Consider the following 21,530-nt stretch of genomic DNA (forward strand, 5'->3'; position numbering starts at 1 on the left):
CTGTAGATTCCCGTCAGTAACACTTTCGGTCCGCTAGTAAAACGTAGTTCTATTAATCTGCGCTTGAACCGGAACCGGATGTAAGTTCCAAAAAACTGAATTTTGGAACTGAAATTGAATTGTAGAACTGAAACTGAATGGTGAGAAGTGAAACTGAAATTATTCGAGAGCTGAATTTTTAAAGGATAAAATGCAGTTTCAAAGCAAATCAATTCATTTTCAAAATATAAAATTCAATTTCAATTTAGTGATGATCATTTTCAAATCATAAATTCAATTTCAAATTAGACTAATTCAAATTCAGTTTTCAAAAGCATTTATTCAAGTTACAATTCAGATTCAATCTGAGCAATTCAAATTCAAATTGAACTTATTCAAATTCAGTTTCTAATGGCACAGATTTCTGCCCATACTAACACACCACAAATGAAGTCTGTTTCTATGGGGCCAAAAGTTGAATCTTTCTCATGGGCCTAGAAATGGGCCAAAATTTGCACTAAAATCTAAATATTTAAAAAACTATAAAAGTCATAAACACCAAAAGTCATAGCATACTAGTCCAGACCCAGCCGCACAAAATGATATAATATATGTAACCCTTGTGTCAAAACTGTGCGGCACATAAGCGCGGGAAAATTTTCACTAAAATATTAATATTTAAAAAACTATAAAAGTCATAAACACCAAAAGTCATAACACACCATTCCAGATCCAGCCGCACAAAATGATATAACATATGTGAACCTTGTCTCAAAACTTTGGGGCGAGTTACGCTGCAAAATTTCAGGCAGAAACTGAGGAATAATAAGAAGAAGAAGAATAATAAATCCGACGAATAGTAATAAGTGTGCCTCTTGGCATAGGCACACTTAATAACGAATGGTTGAACCTGTGCAGCTGATTTCTTGAACTGCAGTTGCGCCATTCGGCCTCTGGGGGTCTCTGTTTGTTCATCTTTCCCGTCCTCAGAGGGTTGTTTGCAAAGTTCATGGGCTGAAAAAACGCAGAAGGAAACAACACGCTGGAGTATTGGTTTAATGTACGAGCTGTAGATTATACTTTTCCAGTTTCACCTCACCTGACGCACAGGGCGAACGCCGGGTCCCATTTGTCTTTGCGGATTAAACTCTGTCAGCAGGTATTTGATTTTTTTTCTTTTTTCCTTGTAAATTCTGAACAGTTTTAAGTAAGCACGGAAGGACTGAAATATTTTTAAAGGTTAACGCTTGCATGCTTTGCATTTGTTTCTTTGAGCGTTTAAATTGAACCCACCTGCTGTCAAATTCTTCACAGCATCTCTAACTTTGACCTTAACCTTCATAGCGAATGACTGTGTGATCGACTTAAAATGACTTGGATTAATATAAACTCAAACTTTATCACACTTTTCCTGTTTTGCACCTGTGACTAAAGTATTTTAAAGGATTGATATTTACTTACTGATATTTACTGTGCATTTTTCATGCATTGCACTAATCTGTCCCTATTATTTTATACTATAGTATTATATAGTATATTATTAAGTACAGTGATTTTCTTATGAAAAGAGAATTAGTTTTGTTATTTGAAAAATAAAAATGTGATAACTTTGTTTTTAAATGTGGGGGAAATTATCTTTGTGTGTGTGTGTGTGTGTGTGTGTGTTGTTTTATTTTTTATTTTTTTTAGAAATCTGTTCAAGATGTGTTCAGTCTGTCTCCTGAGGCTGGATTTTGGTTGGCACCCAGGTTTCACTTCCTCACTTGTTGATCTTGAAATGTTGTTGTCAGTCAACTTCTAGCTCCCTCGCTGTCTCTTCCATTGATGACTTGCCTTGGGTGTGAAGAAAATTAGGCTGGACTTTCACAATAAAAGCCACATCTGTTTGGCCTTGTTGACTGAGTCTCCCAGCCTACTGTGAGACATCAGTATGGCTTTATAGTGGAAAAGTGATTTAACTGTTGCCCAACAGGAGCAGGCAGCTTGTTTGAAGCCAGATGGCTGACAGTGTAAATGGTGCAAAATAATGCCCGTAAAAGCTGTGAGGTCTGGACGTGGTCTGTCTTGTGGTTTAGGCAGGTTTCTCTTTACCAGTAAGTCCACTTCACCTGACTCAGAGCAAGTTTAATCAAAAGTCACTTTGTGCCAAATTCCTCCAGCCTTTTTCTCCAGGATGCGGAGAGCTGATGCAAGCCAAGTACAATTCACAAGTAAAGCCACAGTGGTGACTTTCTATTGTCTCTGTGAAACAATGAGAGCAGAGCTATGCCAGAGTATGATGTTTACAGCTTACTCACTGCTGGGCTCAGCTGGTGATTGCACACCCTCTGCTTTGCATGTCCTTGTGCATGCTGTGCTCACCTTAATGACTAATGCTCCCTCCATCCTCCATCTTCAGCATCCGGCCACTGTAATTCCTTTGTGGTTGCAGGTATCGATGTCGAAACCTCAGGGCTTGATGTTGTCTAGACATGTAAGAGGTGTGCTTGTGTTGCGTTGCCAGATAGTTATGGGCTCACCGGAGTGAACGCATGCTGTTGATTAGATATAAAACCCCCTATTAGACCCCAGGTGATGTTCCTTGAATCAGCATCTGTTGTTGTTGATGCTTACAAATCGCCATAGCAGCAACTTTTAAAGGAAACTAACCGTGGGATGCACAGATGTCCAAAAGAAAAAAGAATACTAAAGAAAAAGTTTAATTTCTTATGATGCTGACGTCTTTGCTAATGTCCTCCTCTGGCTTTTCCATTACAGCTGACAGCTTCCCAAGAACATGCAGGATCTACTGTTCTGACCAGCAGCGGCTCAACAAGTAGAGCACTGGACAGCTGACAGGGGTATGATTTTTAGGAATATTATTTCCTTTTTTCTTTGTCCTGTTTATTTAGCCAGAAGCTGTAAAAAGTGCTTAATCTTGAGGTTTCCCCGCTGCGATTAAGGTTGTGGTCAAACTCCCTGACTGCGTTTGTGTGTGCAGCTGCAGTCTGGATGTAAGATTGGGTCAGCGCTTGAGTCGGTTACCCTGCTTCAGTGTGCGATGTGTGGGTCCTCTATCCCGCTGCGTCTGCTGCTCTGGATCGTAGGAGCAGCTGTCTCTACGACGCAAGGTATTCCAGATACGTGTGCGTGTTTAATTTTTGGGTTTCTTCTTTTTTTTCTGTGTTTTTGCAAAATGATTATAGCCTCCTTTTTTACATGATGATTACACTTGCTGCTATAACCAAAGTTTCACAATGGCCTAGGCTGTTTTCAGAGCAGACTGTTAGTTTACAAACCGTAGGCATGAGATTGCAAAAGTCAGAAAGAGAAAACTCTCACTTTAGTGAGTTCGTTTTTGTTTAATGGTGAGCTTGGTTTTGCATGGAATTGCCTCTGCAAGAAAGTAACTGCGTATGTCCTGGTTTGTCTTCATATTACTCTTGCTCTATATCATAGCTGTTTCTCTTTATTCTTTATTCCACTATATTCTAGTTGCTTCCGTACACTTTTTGGCACTTAACTACTCCCACAGTTTTTATCCGATTTTCGCCATTCAAACTTTAAAAAATTCTGCTATTTCTGCTAATGCGGGCTATGACTTTTGGTGCTCATAACTTCTATACTTTTTGAGATATTGAATTTTTTTTTTCAATATTTTTTGCCCATTTCTGCCATATTATCAGTGGCCTCACTGATTTTCCTTGCCGGGTTGACCTGTGTTTTAGCTCAGTGAGATGAGCATCCGTTCTCAGACTGGGAGGCCGGGGTTCAAATCCCGCTTATGGCAAAATTTCTTTCAGTTAACAGTAAAACTTTTTTAACTCTTTTCAACACAAATTTCAGCTTTTTCACCCCTTTTCAGCAGAATTTTCGGTTTTTTCACCACTTTTCAGCAAAATTTTCAGTTTTTTCTGCTGTTTTCAGAAAAAAACTCTTTTCAGCAGAATTCTGCTGATTGACCTCTTTTCAGCAGAAATTCTGCTGATTGACCTCTTTTCAGCAGAATTGTCACCTCTTTTCAGCCCAAATTCTGCTTATTCACCTCTTCTGCAAAATTTTCAGCCTTTTCACCTCTAATCAGCACAAATCTAAGCTGTTTTCAGAAAAAAACTCTTTTGAGCAGAAATTCTGCTTATTCATCTCTTTTCAGTGCAACTTTCTTCTTCTTTACCTCTTTTCAGCAGAAATTCTTCTGATTCACCCCTTTTCTGCAAAATTTTTAGCCTTTTCACCTCTTATCAGCACAATTCTCAGCAGCTTCTGCTCATTTCAGCAGAATTGTCAGTCTCTCCACCTCTTCTTTGTGAGAATGAGATTGGCTCAGTGAGATGAGTAGCCGCCTTGAGACCAGAAGGGCCAGGTTCAAATCCTGCTAAGGGCAGCATTTTTTTCAGCTTTTTTCAACAGACATCTTCAGCGTTAAGGCATCCACACTGCATTTTCGCAGGAAATGCAAATTTTTCTAGTTATTTTTTATTTTTAAGAGTTAAAAAAAATGCAATTATCTAAGATTGAAGCAGTTGTGCCCAACCTGTTTGACTTCTGTTTCGTGTCGCCGATGTGATTATTTCTACATACCTTACTAGACTCATTAGTTCGATGCATAATTGCACAATATTTTTGCACAGCAGCAAATGTGTTTATCAAAAGCTGTTTATAAAAGATGGAATATAAAAGATTGGTGAGATTATGTCTCTTGGCTAGCCTGGAAACACCTCTGTATTACCCCACGTGATCTAAAAATGGATGGATGGAATTTTGTATTTTTGTGTAAACTTCATTGTAGGTTCTCCATTACCTGGGCATTAAAAAGGCCAATCAGACCACTTTTAGTCAAACATTTTTTTTTTTTCCAGAAAAAAACAAGTCCAGATGCCCTCTTTTCAAGCCCTCACAACTTTGTAATGGAATAGGGTTTTGTTTTTAAATTCAGTGTTACTCTTACTTCCCCACATAATTACCAGTGAAAAAGTCTTTAGAGTTACAGGAGCTGACTCTGTGTTTGTGCCTTACGTCAGGTAAGGTTTTAGCTCCCGCTAATCTGACCGCAGAGGCAGGTCATCCCTTACTGCTCGGCTGCAACATCACTACGGAGCCAGGTGATATGGTCCACCAAGTGCGCTGGCTCAACAAGCACCACAAGCTCATTCTGGCGTACGAACAGAGGGTGTCGCCCCGCATCAGTCACCAAGACCAAAATGTGCAGCTCACTGTCTCCCATCACAACGCTAGCTACATAACCTTCACGAAAGTGCAGGCTGCTGACAGCGGCTGCTACCACTGCATCTTTGATGTTTACCCCAAGGGCACGCAACAAGGCTTGGCGTGCTTCAATATCATCGGTGAGAGTAAATCTTACAAATATGTCTAAAATGAGCTTTAACCTCAGAGCCGTTTTTAGGAATGTTCCCATTCTGTCATGTCTGTGGAAGTGACTGAACTTTGAGTTTCTTGTAGGTGTTTAAGCTCTCATCTGAGAAGCTTCTTCAGTTCTAAAACCAAATGGTGGAGAGTCTCAGGTATTTAAACCCTAGTGGGACTTGTTCTCCTAGAACTGAAGAAGCTTCTTGATTGAGAGATAAAACCTCTTCACTAGCCTCCAAGCTCCTTAGACTCATTCTGCAATAATATCCTTACTGGTGGTTCTCATAACATCCCCTTGATTCTGTTTTCTTAAAAACAACAGTCTTCGGTCTGCATTTTTCAAGGTTGCAGCTCCAACTGACATTTGAACTTTTGTGCCTTTATGATAAAGTCAAAGCCTCTTTTGCAACTGTGTTTATTTGTGGAAGTCACATTGCACAGTATAAGCTTTGTTTTGCCTGAGGGCAGCAAAATCCTGTAAAACCGGAAGTAGCAGGTTAAAGTCTGAACTCTCAGATCAGCAGGAGCAGGAGAGCCCACCCAGGCTGCTAACCTTAGTGCTTCCTGTTGTTACTGCTAAATGTGCTCATACATTATTCTTATTTAAAGACCATCTCTTCTACCCTAAAAGCTGCATGCAGTTAATGAATATCAGTGTAGACAGCTACTTTTCCATACTAGATGACTATAAAACACTTTGGAGCAACTCCTGTTATTTTAAAATCTGCTGTATAAATAAAAATGACTTGATTTGACTAGAATTTTCTGTGTACCAGGAAAAGTGCATTTCAATGGCAATAAGACGGCCATAAGTGGAAAGCCGACCACCCTTTCATGCTGGTACAGCCTCCCTGGCAGGGTCCGACAGGTCTTGTGGAGGAAGACAGCCGAGCAGGGTGACACCACCACTGTTGGCTCCGTTGCTGAAGGCAACCATTACAAAATAGAGGAACAGTTCAAGGGTCAGGTCAGCCTGAGCCAAACCCTGGGACACACTGAGCTGACGATAAAGGCTGTCCGAACGGAGGACGAGGCCTGCTACACCTGTGAGTTCCACACGTACCCAGATGGCACCCGGGCCGCCACCACATGCCTCTCTGTTTATGGTGAGATCTTATTTTTTTGTTTACTTGGTTGTTTTGTTTTGTTTTTTACTGTATTTGGTCCTTGGAAATTGTTCCCTATTAGGTGATGAATTCTATGTTATCCAAAGTCTGTCATTACATATAGCTGACAAAGTTGTCATGACATTTAGTCATTAGCAACTCAGTAGCCATATTTTATCAGTGCCTCTATATATGGCTAATCTCCACAACCCCAGCTTTGAATATACTCTTCAAAGTTAAACTACAACCCTCCTCGCCCGAATTGAGACAAGCAAGGATCATACACTGGATGATTGCTCAGGCGCTATTTCAGGCAGGCAGTAGCCATGATAAGTAGTCATGGTAGCTTATCTTATTACCATGCCATGTCAGCTGATACCCTTCTACACATCTTATTGGTAAATCTCATATAGAGCCCCCAATTTAAGTTGCCTTAACTTGACAACAGCTGCTACCCACCTGCAAGCCACTTTGCAACCCATATCTCCCTCAGAGCCTACTTTCATGCTGTGAGTGTCGTACCTATTATATGTGTTGGCCCTTGCTGCTGCTCTCCCAGCCTCCAGTTTTCCATATATACACATAAAACGATTGGGAGATCCCACAACAGAGCAACGGCAACCTTCTCATTGAAATACACAAAAATCTCTGTCTGTTAGTTTCTTTGACCACCAAGTTGTCCTTCAGAATTAAGAGTTGAGGAACCAAATTTGTCACACAGGTATATCTGAGACCCCTGATTGTTCTTATCTATCTCATATATTGTGGCATAATCATGTTGCCGTGCAACTACCTAGCAACAAGCTAAAATTGCATGTTTTTGTTGTTTTGTTTTTTTTGCCTTGTTGCATCTATAGCACCTTGTGAAATTATAGTTTTGCTATTTCGCACTAACATATAAATTATACCCACAAATCCTGAAAGATCTAGCGATGTGGGGTTTTTTTCTTTTTTGTGTTTAGACACATAGAACAGCTTACAGGTACAAACAATACTGGAGCATGGGCATTTGCTAGCAAATATAAACTAGAGCAGATTAAAAAAAAACAATTTTCTTTTAGCTTTAGTTGTATTAGGAGGCACACCTACAATTTTCATTTTATAATGGGAACACTTAATAATAATAATAATAATAATAATAATGATGATGATGATAAGGCTATTTCTGGACATCTGGAAATGACTAATGTGAGCTGTTTCCAGGAAATGTCAGATAAATATTTCACTGGGTGTTGACATGGAAAAGTGTTTCCATCCTTTCCATCAATCTGTGCCCATTGTTAGTGTCATTTAGAATAAAAATAATATGTTGGAAAAAAATTTAAATGGCATGGGACCTGCTTCTTCCTTGAACTGACCAAACTGATCATTCCAGTTCAATGAGTAGTGCTATTGTTAATTTCCCACGCTGAACATGGATCTCTGAAAGTAAAACATATTATTAATATTACCAATCCTGTATTTGTTTACAGGAACATTTATACGGTATGGGTTAGTGTCACATACTAGAAAGTTAAACTAGTTTTCTTCCCTAAACCTGCTCCTAACTTTAACCCAGAACATGATACACAAAAGAGAAAAACAAGGTGTGGCTGTAAAGTTCGGGCTAAATACACTGGTGCTGGCGCCTTTCTATGGTCTCTGCCTCATCTTTCACCCTCTCGGAAAAGGGTCTTGACATGTACCACATTGAGGATATACTGAAGGCTGAGAGGAAATGTGTACTAGTGTATGTGTGTGTGGATCCCGTATATAGCTCAGGAAAAGGAAAAGCAGTGTATAAACAAACCACAGGCAGCTCAAAGGTGAGAGGTACTGGAGAGGGTCATTAACTACTGTTCTGATCTCTTTTTCCCCTCAGTGAGAGAGAGTTGCTTAGACCACTATTACACTTTTACACATGAATTATACTTCTGCATCAGATCTACTCAGTAACTTATGCCAGAACCGGAGTCCCATTTTAACTGTATGCTGCGAGCTTCCACGTAACCTGGCCTGCGCCTCCTGAGAAGTGTAACTGCATTGGATCAGTGTATACCACAACTTGACTTGAATGGTGTGCAAGGTTGTGGTGTAGAGAAAAAAGGAGTTTTGGGTTAAAACGTCAGTTAGGACGTAGATTTCCATCAGAAGACTAAATGTAGCTCTAGTGATCATGAGCAAAAGTTCCAGGAGTGAGAGTAGTAGCTGATCTTCCTCTGAGTGCGTGTGTGGGTGCTTTTGGAGTGATAATGAGAGAGGGGTGTCACCGAGGGGAAAGTGGTGATTAATGTGGGATCAAGCCCAGGGGATGAGTGGTTTACTGTTTCCCTAGACACAAAGCCTAGTGTGTGTTTGTGTGTGTGCGTATGTTGCTTTCCTAACAGGCTTTGCTTTTGTCTGAACTGTTGGAAGCAGACACCAGATCCAGACACACACATAAACACACACACAGTCAGTAAAAGCTGCTCTGGCTCTGTTCTCTGTCTGGCTTTTGTTTCCAGGCCTGTCGGAGGACGACTTGTGTCACTGTGTCGTCGGGGCAGAAAGATTGACAGGCGATGTTCTCTGTTTGTCCATCTTCATTAGGAAGGCAGATGAGCAAATCTTTGTTTTCTGTGGTGTAACTAAAAGAATACCGAAAAAGAGTAACACAGGATGAAAAAATGACCTAAGCAAAATTGCAAAATAAACTTCAAGCGGCCATTAACTCAGTCTGTCTCTCTACAGTTTTACCCAAACCAGAGGTGAGCCAGGTGACCTCACCTTCAGGGATCACTGAGGCCAACTGCACGGCCAAGTCCCGGCCTGCGGCGGAGATCACGTGGAACGTCAGCAGTGACAACCGAACCCTAGGCCCACCATTTTCGTCGGCCTACGAACAAGGCGACGGTACAACAATAGTGACGAGCACGCTACTCTTCCAGTCTGGGCTGTTCAGCGACCTGTCCATCAAGTGCATCGTGCACCACCCGGGTTTGAATAAACCCCTGATGATGTCCCTCAACACAAACAGTGAGGACCTCCTGAATGATGTCTTGTCCTGTCACACATTATAGCAAATATAATATGCCATAATGTGTAAAAGCTCCTTTACTAGGAACAGGAGCTTTTGTTGACAAATGTGCATCCTCTGCTATTTTAGTGCTGGGTAATTATGGCTGCTTTGATGGGGTCCCGAATCCTGTAATGCCACATAGTACGGGAAGGATTATTTTTAGTACAGAGAACCTTTCTTGTCTTACCACATCACCTAACATGTTTATTCCAGATGTCATACATAATATATATCCTACTTTTAGACATCATCTGTGTTTTGGAGGAAATGTGAGCTTGTGTGTTTGTGTGCCACAGTGGGTTCAGCCATGGTTATCCTCATCTCTGTGTGCGGTGTGGCAGCGGTCCTCCTCTTGTGCTTGTGTGTGTGTCTCTGCAAGTGCTTCATCTGTACGGATGGTGAGTCTAAAATCTAAGCTTTTTTTTTAAAAAAAAAAAAAAAAAGCTTCACATTTACATTTCTTAAATAGCATTCAGTTACTGGAGTGCTAGGATTTAGCTTGACGCAACAAGGCCAGCTTTGCCGTTTAGTGGTGTCAAAAGGCATTTTGGAAATGCAGTGAGTGTAGTTTTTGCAATAATAAATTACAGCCTGTCATCAAACATAGACTAACATCTGTTACGAGACTATATGAAGATTTCCCTTATATGGTTGGCACTCTCAATCCTAGTAGCTCCAGAAAACATGGCTGAAGAAAGTCCATAAGAAGCCCTTTGAGGTATTCCCTCAAAGTTCAGCAAAACAGTGAAGTTATTCTGGGAAGCCTTTATGAGGAACCATGTAATTATATATGTCAAGCAGAAGAAATTACCAGACTTTTTTTGTTGTTGTTGTTTTTTTTTTTTTTTATTAAATTCTGCTTTACTTAAGGTTTTCTAGGCTTTCCTTTGTCACAGGATGTCCATGATGTGAGAAAAACCCTCAGTGCATATGCAGTGTTTGTCTAGTGGCCTGCTGTGCTGGCCAAGTTTTGAGTGCCTCTTGTCACCGTGACTGTGATAAAGTGTCCACATTTCTTCTGGTTACATGAACAGAAAACATCTTGGCATTTATTGACTGTGACATACCAAATCAGCCTCCAAGAACTACTGTGGCACAACTACTGCTTCAAGGACTGACAGATAAAACTTGTTTTCTTTTCAAAGTTAAACCTAATTATTTTGTCATTTGTAATTTTGAAAATGAACAAAAAGGGGAAAAAAATTCTTGAATGCTTGTATATAAAGGAGGTAGATCATATATCATTACCATTAACATTTTAGCTAGTTTTAGCTCAGAGTTTACTCTCGTCACCCCTATTTTCTAACATACTTACCATATATATTTAAAGATTGGTGGTGTCTTCACTACCAAGTTGAAACAAATGTGACTCTAACTTACTCTAACGTAGTAAAGATTTACAACACTGACAGCAAAAATGTAAATATTTGTTTGTAGCAATGGGAGAATAAATAACTTCTCAAAATGATGAGCAAACATCAGGAACTGAAAAACTATTTCAAGAAAGACATAAAAGCAGCTCCTCAATTGACCACTTCAATCAGCCTTCAAAGTGGGTCAGTTCCCATTGACTTACAAATTGTTGAAATATCTTTGGAGCATAAAACAGTGTTGGTCTCGAGAGCTAATTTGCCCCTTCTTGGTGACAATGATAAGTTACCAATTTCTGATATTTTGATTCTGATAACTCATTTGTGTCTTTACTAATTTTTTTTTTTATTTAAGCCCTGTTTTTGATGAAGATAGAATCCCATTTTATACCACAGATAGTATAAAAGTACAGATGTACCTTACTAACCAAGCTAACTAGCCAGCATTAGTTGGTGACAGTTGGTGATGTCACAGTGGCATCTTTAGCTTAGTCTTTGGAGTTCAAGTTGAACTAATTAGAAATTAAGAATGTGGGTTTTTGTATTTGTATTTGTATTTGTTTTTTGTTTTTTTAGTTCCCATTGGGCATAAAAAATGTGATTCTTTTAGCCGACATTATTAATCCATTGTGTTTTGCAGACAGGGAAAATAATAGGAATACAAGGAAGCATAAATTGCTTATTAACAATAAATGCATAGCCTGAAAGATACTTAGCTGCCAGAAAGGAAACCATTCACAGCTTAGTTCTGCCAATGTTAATAGCTGTGTCTGCCAATTTTGATTACAAAAAAGGATATTACAGTTTATATTTTTTATATATATAATTACAGTTAAGTTGGAGATTTCTGATGTTTCAGCTGTTTTTATTATAACAAAACATGAAACACACTAACAGTTACCAGAAAACACCCTCTAAAGGTCAATATTCAGCTTCTTTTCACACTCAGGCAACATGGCAGATGCCTTCTCCGAGGTCATTGACACTACCTTCTCTGCTGTTAACACCTTTCCCACAATAATGACTGAGTGAGTTGCCAGTGTAATGTGGCATGTGGGTGGTTGCCCATTTCCCCCTTATCATAAATTACCTCCATACCAAAGGGAGGCAGGGAAACTCTGGCTTGTGCTGTATTGACAGAGGCCTTGGCTTGAAGCTGGTGCTCTGGCTGGCAAAACAAAAGCTGTAAAGGAAGAAAAACAAAAGTGGAGCTGATGTGTCAAGGTTGGGTCACATGACTGTTCTTGACATCCATAGCTAATACAATCTCACGCATAAACAACAGTCAAAAAACTATCATCCATTATAGCTTAAATATGTCATCCCCTCATGGACATTTTTATGTTTGATTTTTCAAAGATTTTTTTTTTCAATTTTTAAAAAAAATTTTCAGCGATGTTGTAAAGGTGGGAATTCACTGCACTGCACCCTTGTCACCTCTTCATGTCAAGTTTCAAAGCTAGGTTTTGCCCACACAAGAGAGTCCCCATTCATGCTGCTGATATAAGGGTGGTTCTGTTTTTGTCAGGAACACTCTTAAATACTATGTTAGCAGTGTGATTGATTGTGCCATGTTTGACCAGAAAATTGAGCGTGGGATATGTTGAATAGATTGCAGTGGCTTTGTTGTAAAAATAGATTTTTCCCAGGAAATGAAGCCCTTGTTTCCTTGAAACATTCCTTGAACCACAAGTTTCCTTGTTTTCCAACTATGTGGGACTTGAGCAGAATAACAAGTGATTGTGCCGATTGTCTGGAGTTAGCAGGCAGAAGAAAAGACCCTCTTTCTTGGTCTAATCCCTGAGACTAAGAAAGAAGGCAGACATTAAGGGGGCCTGGATGAGGGAACTGTGACAAGTCCTAAGTTGAAAGGCTGCCCAGTTGATAACAACGTCCCCTCTCATACTCAGCTGTACAGACACACTCTTACCATATGTATTTCCCAGTCTTAGCCAAGTTGGGATGTGGAGCAAACACAGGCTTTTACTGTGATGTGATTCAGATTGCAGTTAAAGCTGTGATGCAAAGTGTCTTTGTTTTTACTTTTAGATAACCTGACAAGTTTTGTTTTATTTTTTAAAATCAGACAGCACAACAGCTTCATGTATTCTGATCATTTAATGATTTTGTGATATCACCTGATGACACAGTGATTAAGCCAAGATCATCACTGTCATTAATAGAAAATTTAATTCTAGTTACAGGATCAATTCACAATATAAACATAGTATCACGTGTAAAAATTCAGCTGCAATGCATCTTTCCCATACTTGGATCTAGTTTATACATATGGATCAAGAGTTATTTGCATATGAACGTAGAGTACTGTGAAAAACTCTTGAGACACGACTTTGCAAAAACAATCTTAAATAGTATCTTTAGGCAGATTGTTGCTAGTATTTTGCAAAACAAAAAAACTATTTCTTTCCATTTCTTTTGTTGAATCTGTGAAAAATGCCAAAGATAACACAGTTTGAAGGGCAGAAAATAGTATTTTTGGTGACTACCAAGGTGATTCCCAAAGAGCTATTAGCTGAAAACTGGTTATGTCTGCATGGTGTGCAGTGTGTCCTTAAGAAATCTGAGGAAATTGGACAAGTGGAGGACAAAAGAAGAAGTGTCATGCCTAAAAGACTATACAGCAGATGAACAGTATCTGAATGTTGTCTCCTTAAAAATAAAAAACAAATCACACAGAACCTGAGACATCTGACCCTTCAGAAGGCTCATCAGAAACGATCTCAGTGGGAGGTTAGCTCAAGTCAAGGTCTTGAGGAAAACTGGGAGTAAAAGCTGAGGTATGCCAAATTACACAATAACTGGACTGAAAATTAGTGACAACAGGTCTGATGGAGTTATGAGTCCAAGTTTGAAATTTTTGCTTCAAATCATTATCAATATGTACAGAGGGGGGCAGCAGAGAGGTAAAATAGTGCATTTCTACAGACATCTGTAAAAGTCCCAGGCACAGTCATAGTTTGGGGACACATTTCAGCCAGTAGTGTTAGTGATCTTGTCAAACTTGATGGAAGTATGAAAACAGAAGAGTACTGTCAGATTGAGATTGACCATGCAATACCATCTGGAAAGCATCTGGTTGGAAAAAGCTTCATTTTTCAGCACGACAAACACAGTGCCAATGCCGTAAAAAGGTATCTTCATAGAAAAACACACAGTGGAACACTCAGTCATGGATTGGCCTCTCCAGAGCCCAGACCTCAACATTATTGAAGTAGTGTGTCATCATGTTGACAAAAGAACAGAACAAAAGGCAGAAACATCCAAAGAAGAGATTTGAATGTCCTTTAAGAAGTCTGGAGAACTATTCCTGAAGACTACTTAAAGAAATTACTACAAAGCTGCCTAAGAGAGTTCAGGATATATTTAAGAATAAAGGTCATCATACAAAATACTGACTTTCAAGGTGATTAGAATGGTTTCTGGTTTCCCTTTGTAGTCCACTTGAAGTCCAAGTTCTTTTGACCAGCTGTTTTTGAAATGGCGTCGGCTGCATGAAGGTTAAAATCTTGTGTAGAGAACAAGCAAGAGATTTAATTTGATTAAACGCAATCTAGAAACTCTTCTCATGGTAATTTAGTTTTTTATTAGCTATTGTAAATTTATCTGCTTTTGTCTCCTGGCATGCAGGAGAGGGAGTCTTCAATCGGGTATGAGCTATCCAGACATCCTGGCAATACTGGAAGCATAGAAAAAGCTAGTTACTTTCCCCAGCACTACGCCAGCACACTATTCAATGGGTTTTCAAATTGGGCCAGTTGTAGTTTACAAAGAATGAAACAAACATGAGTGATATTCCTTTTACAAATCAGAACGACCTTCTGCTAAGTTTGTCTGTGTTTCAGTCCTGCTAAGGATCTAATATTGCTTGTTAACATCCACCTTGTAATTGTAATCTTGTCTGTCATTTTTGTAGGCATGGTCGCTGCATGTGATTGGTCGGATTTAGCTACACATAAGATGCTAGGGGACCTGGCTGTACTCAGCTTGCACTGTTATGAGAGCAGAACTGTTGTTAATGAAACCATGAAATCCACCAAAGAAATAGTCTCCATGCAAGTCTTGTTTTTACATTACTTTTCCTAAATATATCTGTGGAAAAATAGTAACAACCACAGTTAAAACATCAGTTTATGCATTAATTAAAAGTATTAATCTAATTTATAAGGACTGGGAAGGATATGATTAACAGCATAATCACCCAAACCAACAAGAACTATCATGTTTTGATTCAAATCTTGCTGAGTGCTGGAAACAAATTACAAAATAACCTCTTTTGGTGAATAACCAAAACAAAACAAACTATAGCAGGTTACCATGTGTTTCCAAAGATGCTCTGACTAACAAAATTAATTTTATGGCTTGTAATGTAATTTGCCTTAATATTTCCTACCATGTCATTTTTTTTAAGCAATTCACCTCAGGACAGAAATCTGTACTTCCTGCCTGAGTTAGAGGAAAAGCTGAAAATCCTGCACCGTGCACCAGCCGGTCTCTAAAACTATTGCTGACAAAAGTCTCTGAAATGCCCAGTTCCAGAGAAACCCACTGTGAACCCATTGAGGTACTGTAATGTCTGCGGTTGAAGACAGACCATGAAAAAGCCACAAATAGGCCCCGGTAGTTCCTGCTCAAACAGTGGGTGTAATTCGCACTCTGCCTGCCTCGATCTTGGCTGGGAAGAAGGACCAAGGCCGGGGCCTCTTCCAGTAAAATGTTGCTGGTCTATTTGGGGCAGTGTTTGCATGATTTTTGTCGTGGTTGGGTGGTGATATGTGGACCGCAAGGTCCGCCGCTGGCTGAACTACAACTAAAGATAAGAGTGTGAAATCTTTAATCATGGAAAGAAAATGTTTTCAGTGGCATCTTTTAATCTGAGGCACCAGAGGAAATATGGGGCTGGCACCACATCCGGTCCGGCACACAAACACAGTTACCACTTGAATCATGGGGGCAGAACTGATAGCTCCCAAGATATCAGAGGGAGGACAAAGGAACAAACTTTAGTCTCATGTTATCTTAAAAGGAACACAGCTTCCTAATGTGGAGAAGGTGACACCTACTGGTTGCCACACTGAAACAACAAACAGCTTTAACAAGCATTCATTTCCATCTGCACTAATGATTTTCCACTAACTCACAGCACCGTTAACCCGTCGCTGATGCTCTAATTGTCTTTTAGCCTCCATGTGTCGATTTTGCAGTGGTGCTATAGACTTTCCTCTCTAAATAACTCACATTGCTGCCACATGTAGATTTAGGTGTGGCAGGCATTTAATTATGTCTGTGGAATTCATGCAGTGTTTCATTATTTTGTGTATGTGGCCTTTTTAGATACGAGGGGGCGTTTTGGGGATTTTGTGAGTGCACAGACGTGTAAGGGCTTGCTGTGTTTCTTTTTGCATTCCTGAGTGGGATTTATATCAAGTTAATACACCCTGTCGCCGATGATATTGTGACATTTTTACATTTAGAAATACTCTGAGGGCTTCTTTTTATAGACTAACCTCAAACTCCGATCTTGATTAATAAAACTGGATGATAACTCAAACAGTTATGTATAGCCACAGCTTAAGAGCCACTTTGGATTTAAAATTACAAGACTGAGTTTATAAACAGTCCAGTTACTGACAATGCCATATAGACTGGGATTTTTTTGGTCAGCTTGTGTAACTCCTTTCAATGTCTCAACCGGTATTTTTGATGGATTGACATGAATGTTGCTCATGTCCTAGTTGCTACACCCATCTTTCATATCATGTTCCTTTTTCAGTGGTCTTAAATGCACATACTAAAAACTACATTTCCATAAAGCTATGTTTTATGAAAATGGCTATAGACTGGTCCATTAGCTTTTCTTAACCCTTATAATTATCATAGCATATGTATGCATGTCTGTTCAAGACTTCTCCTAGACACATTACACAGTCTGGATGGAACTTTTTACCAGGATTATAAAAATCTATTTAGCTTCTGGGAATTATGTTTATAATTCTCAAATCCTAATAGATCATCAGCTGATGTCAAAATGAGCAAATGTTACGTATACGTGTACCTTGTTGTCATTACCTGTACGTGTACATGTATGTGTTTTTATATACATTTTGTGAACTTTTTTTAGGCCAGTGAAATGTTTTGCTATCCAATACCTGTAAATAAGCATTTGTCAAACAGTGACACTAATAGTGCCTGTCACTGACTACTTTGTCTTAGACAATATGAAACTTGCAAAGAAGAACAATAAGTACATGTTTTTATTATTCATTTGCTTGGTGAGGGCGATCGTGGCTCAAGAGTTGGGAGTTCGCCTTGTAATCGGAAGGTTGCCGGTTACGACGGTCTCGGTCGTTGTGTCCTTGGGCAAGACACTTCACCCGTTGCCTACTAGTGGTGGTCAGAGGGCCCGGTGGCGCCAGTGTCCAGCAGCCTCGCCTCTGTCAGTGCGCCCCAGGGTGGCTGTGGCTACAATGTAGCTGCCATCACCAGTGTGTGAATGGGTGGATGACTGAACGTGTAAAGCGCTTTGGGGTCCTTAGGGACTAGTAAAGCGCTATACAAATACAGGCCATTTACCATTTTGGTGTTGTGAGTTTTTGCATTCTCACTTCATACAGAGATATAATGAAGATAAAAATGATAACATGATAAACTGACATACACACCTGTGTTTTCATGCATGATCTAAATGAACAAGTGCTGCAGGCCTGGAAAAAAACACCAATAGGGTGGGTTTTGGCCTTAGTGTGGTTGGTTTCTTGATAGTGGTTTAAAACCGATGGAAAACTTAACGAGTGACTAATGGACCAATGTCCTAGAAACCTGATGCTGCCCTCATCAACCTGAAAAAGTCTCTTTACTAATGAAATCTAAACAACATCCTACCAGGAAAAGGCGGTTACAGTCTGAACAGGACATGCAAGGCTGTCAAGGAAGGATTGTGTGATAGATTTTGAAGTGGAAAATTAAACACTGTGGAAATTTTCCGGTGGTCTTGGGACAAAGGTGCAGGCATGGCAAATAACTTTGTGTGTCTGTCTCTTTCTATCCAGACTGATTTGGAGTCTGCCGTCACCGCTGCTTTGATGAAGGTCCAGTGAAGCTCTGAGCCTGACCTAGCTGCTCAGCACCGTGCCCTTCAATTCAGTATTCAGAGGAAGGAGGAAGGGAACAGAGCTGAGCCAACACTGGGCTGAGCTGGGAGGGTACTGCTAGTGTGGACACCAATTTACTACAAAGTAAACAGAACTAAAACCACATTATTTAATGCTAGTTATTATACTTACGGTAGAGCACTGGAGATGATTGTTGATGAAACCCTTTTATATAAAAGATAGCAAGGCTGAGAGATGCAGAAGTAGATGTGGCAAAATGGAGCTCCAGTGGTGAGATTAAACAGTGCTTCCTCTCTTAAGAAGTCGTAGTGTAGTGTCTGTACATGTGTGTGTTTGTATGTGTGTTTTAGTTATTCTCTGATGTCAGAAAATGGTGTGATAAGTTATATATTTTTTTCAACTTTCATAGCTATATGATTGCATGAAGTGTCATGTAAATTTACAGTTGTGGTCAGAAGTTTACAAACACTCATCTAGGGTATGAATGTCATGGTTATTTGAGGATTATAATGATTTCTTTGAACTTTACTTTTTCCAGGGTGGAATGATTGTGCAATATAAATCTTTGATTACTTTAAAAAACAAGACTTGAGTGAACAAGTTTGAACTGATTTTGGATTTTCTTTAATCCACACAGGGTCCAAATTACACATAAAGCTTGAAACACCACACTAACATTTGGTTAAGTGTCCTTTAGCAAGTTGCACTTTAGCCAGATGTACTTGGTAGTCATCAAGAAGCAAAAACCGCTCTTGTTGCCAAAATTTGTAGACTTCATTTAAGTTGGTTGGTTAGCTGACACAGACCTGGCTTTAAAGTTTTGTTCACAAATTTTCAGTATGGCTGAGGTTTAAGAAGACCATTCCAACAGCTTCTTGTCAGCCCGTTTATACCTTCCAAAACCAGTGTTGATGTGTGTTTCATTGTCCTGTTGGAACACTCAGTTGTGTTGTCAGCCAACTAAATGTTGATTTGAGGTGAAGTTGCAGAATTTGGAGGTAGTGATTCTCATTCATTATTACATTTACTCTGTGGAATGCCCCCAGTACCACTGGCTGCAAAACAGTCTCCATGCCTTGTGTCATTGTGGCTAGACAGCTCAATCTTTGTCTCATCTGACCATGAAACTCTTCTCCAGAAGGCATTTGTTCCATGCGGGCTGCTACAAATTTTAGTCGAGCTTGAAGGTGTCAGTTTTGGAGCAGAGTTGGCATCTCAGTCCATGGTGATGTAAAACTGGCCTCACTGTGGACAGCCAGCTCATGGCACACTTGAGCCTTGATGTTCCTGAACATCCTAAGCAAATTCCTCAAATCTGATGGTGACACTTTTGGTCTTTTTCCAGATCTTGGCAAAGTGGTGATGCATCTGAATACCTTGTACTTACTTGTTTGAACAGTCTGCAGTTGTTTAAAAATGGCTTCAAGAGACCTTCCCAACTTTTAGATGTCTACAATTCTCCTACTTAGAACTTCTCAATTTTTACAATATTGGTAAATCCAATGAGTGCTGAAAAAACAAATCCTTTTTTTGCTAGCAATTGAAATTACCAGTTGTAGTCAATTATGATGACTAGTGAGACGTTAACAGGCTTTGCTCTTGTCAAGTTAAAGACAATGTAAAACCTTTAGCGCCACTTATTCAAAGATTTAAATAAGGAAATGTATGTATGTGAGTCTGTATGCATGTTTGAGCCTGTGTGGATTAGAGAAAATCCAAAATAAATTCAAACTTATGGAATCCTGTACAATCATTCTACCCTGGAAAAAGAACAGTTCAAAGAAATCATTGGAAGCCCAAAATTACTATGACATTCATGTCCATGATGAGTGTTTGTAAACATCTGACCACGACTGTAACTACATTTTTTCTATCATGTTTGGAATTGACTACTTTCCATTTCAAATATAGATAATAATAACATGTTGTTATATATATATATATATATATATATATATATATATATATATACATATATATGAAAATCTCTTTAGAATTGGAAGACCAGAGGCACAAACAAACGTGACACAGAAAAACCGAAATCACCAAAACCATTTGGACTTTGTGATTGTGAAAATACTTTGTTTCAGAACCTTTTAAGGTGGCTGAACATTTCAAGCCACATCACTTGCTCTTTGCCTGATTGCTGTGGGACACCAATATCACCACCGCGAAGCTGTCGCTTCACCTGACATCCCTCCATTTGTGGTTGTGATGTAGAGAAGAACGATGGCTAAAACGGCACCAATTGTGAACTTGCAAGTTACGGGAAAGTAAAAAAAATCTGACTTTTAGTAAACCGGCCCGTGTGAGTCACCCTGAAGGATGGTTTGTGGTGGAAAAGAATGAAAAGTTTGTTATTTTTAGCTGCTGCCTGCAGGACAGAGACGGGTGGTCGACCTGTAACCTTTGTGTGCTCGGTGGTTAACACCGCCCAAACGATTTCTGTGCACATGAATCCTGAGAATTACTGTTTGCATAACTGTCTGAGAGATAGAAGGTGTTTGTGTGTCTTTCTATGTGTCTGAGTGAGTAATCTGAGTTCAAAAGAAACACAGAGTGCATCTATGTCTATGTGTGTGTTTGCATTTGCTGCCATTGCTGTACAGTATTATAATTTACAGAGTTAAACTGTAGGGAGCACCAGTGCTAGGTTTATTGGCCTGCATGGGCAGTTATTGGTTTATTTTAGAAACTCAGAGTTTAATGCTATAGTGAAGTCTGTTATCTGTGTATATAAACACAGTTTGAAGGTTTAAATATTAATAAATGTCTTTGATGATAAGAAACTAACAAGCTGATTGTGCTGCTTTTACAGTGTTTTTCCTTTTTTGTATCAATAAATCTGTTAAATAGTGTCCTGCACTTGTGCTGCAAGATAAATCTTAAGCTAATGTGGATCGGCACTGGGTTAAATAAATAAAAAACTTTATCTGCTGTCTTTTCGCTGCTTCTTTTAATTGATTTTGCTGAATATCACAATAGTATGAAGTGATACCCTCATACTAGCTTGGATTCTTTTGAGATTGTTTGGCAGTGATGTATGCGGACCGTGGGTGTTAGATACTGAAACTCATTTCCTCCACAGCCCACTGCTGTGACTGTACTGTTTTACTTTCAGAACCTGTGAGTGGTATAACGGCATCTCCTTCTTTGGAAAAAAAAAGAACAAAAGAATAAATCTGTGACTAACCAATGCAAATATTTTAAGATTAAAATAGCTTTAACCAGTTTAAAATGTGTTGTTTCGAATATTATTTAAATGACTCACTTGTGAGTCAAGTTTCACACCAAAAAAAACCTGAAAGTGTGCAGTGAGTTAACCCTTACAGTTTGTATGCTTTTAAGCTTAAACTGGAGTTTGGTTTCATTTTGAATTCAATTACCACGTATAAACTAACATCATTGGTTTCCTATTATTTTGTTTCAAAACGGCTGCTATGAAATAGGTGCATCCATCCACTTTCCACTCTATCCAGTCTGGGAGACAAACAACCATACGCTGTCACCAAATAACCTAAACAAGCATTTCTTTGGGCCGTGGAAGGAAAGTGGAGCAGCT

The 21,530-nt window shown here is 39.3% G+C and overlaps 1 protein-coding gene across 2 annotated transcripts; it reads left to right on the forward strand.

Moving 5' to 3' along the window:
- Positions 1–983: 983 nt before the first annotated feature.
- On the forward strand, positions 984–20,909 carry LOC146361060 (poliovirus receptor homolog). Of its 2 annotated transcripts, XM_084921947.1 has the most exons (8): positions 985–1,138; positions 2,737–2,819; positions 2,960–3,089; positions 4,980–5,303; positions 6,102–6,431; positions 9,141–9,425; positions 9,765–9,866; positions 17,906–20,909. In XM_084921947.1, the coding sequence occupies exons 3-8, from the start codon at positions 3,020–3,022 to the stop codon at positions 17,908–17,910; spliced, it is 1,116 nt and encodes a 371-aa protein (XP_084778073.1). In that variant the 5' UTR covers positions 985–1,138; positions 2,737–2,819; positions 2,960–3,019; the 3' UTR covers positions 17,911–20,909. The 2 variants fall into 2 exon arrangements, with proteins under 2 accessions (XP_084778074.1, XP_084778073.1); XM_084921948.1 differs by lacking the exon at positions 9,765–9,866 and having other exon boundaries at positions 984–1,138.
- The last annotated feature ends 621 nt before the right edge of the window (positions 20,910–21,530 follow it).

Source organism: Perissodus microlepis, chromosome 23 (assembly GCF_051167445.1).
Source record: "Perissodus microlepis isolate ML-2025 ecotype Zambia chromosome 23, ASM5116744v1, whole genome shotgun sequence".
Taxonomy (NCBI): Eukaryota; Metazoa; Chordata; class Actinopteri; order Cichliformes; family Cichlidae; genus Perissodus; species Perissodus microlepis.

What these genes read in the sequence shown, in the direction of transcription:
- LOC146361060 (XM_084921947.1), top strand. Translation starts at nt 3,020, where the DNA reads ATGTGTGGGTCCTCTATCCCGCTGCGTCTGCTGCTCTGGATCGTAGGA. An exon ending in AGCTGTCTCTACGACGCAAG is followed by an intron (nt 3,090 to 4,979) that starts GTATTCCAGATA and finishes GCCTTACGTCAG; the next exon opens with GTAAGGTTTTAGCTCCCGCT. An exon ending in GGCGTGCTTCAATATCATCG is followed by an intron (nt 5,304 to 6,101) that starts GTGAGAGTAAAT and finishes TCTGTGTACCAG; the next exon opens with GAAAAGTGCATTTCAATGGC.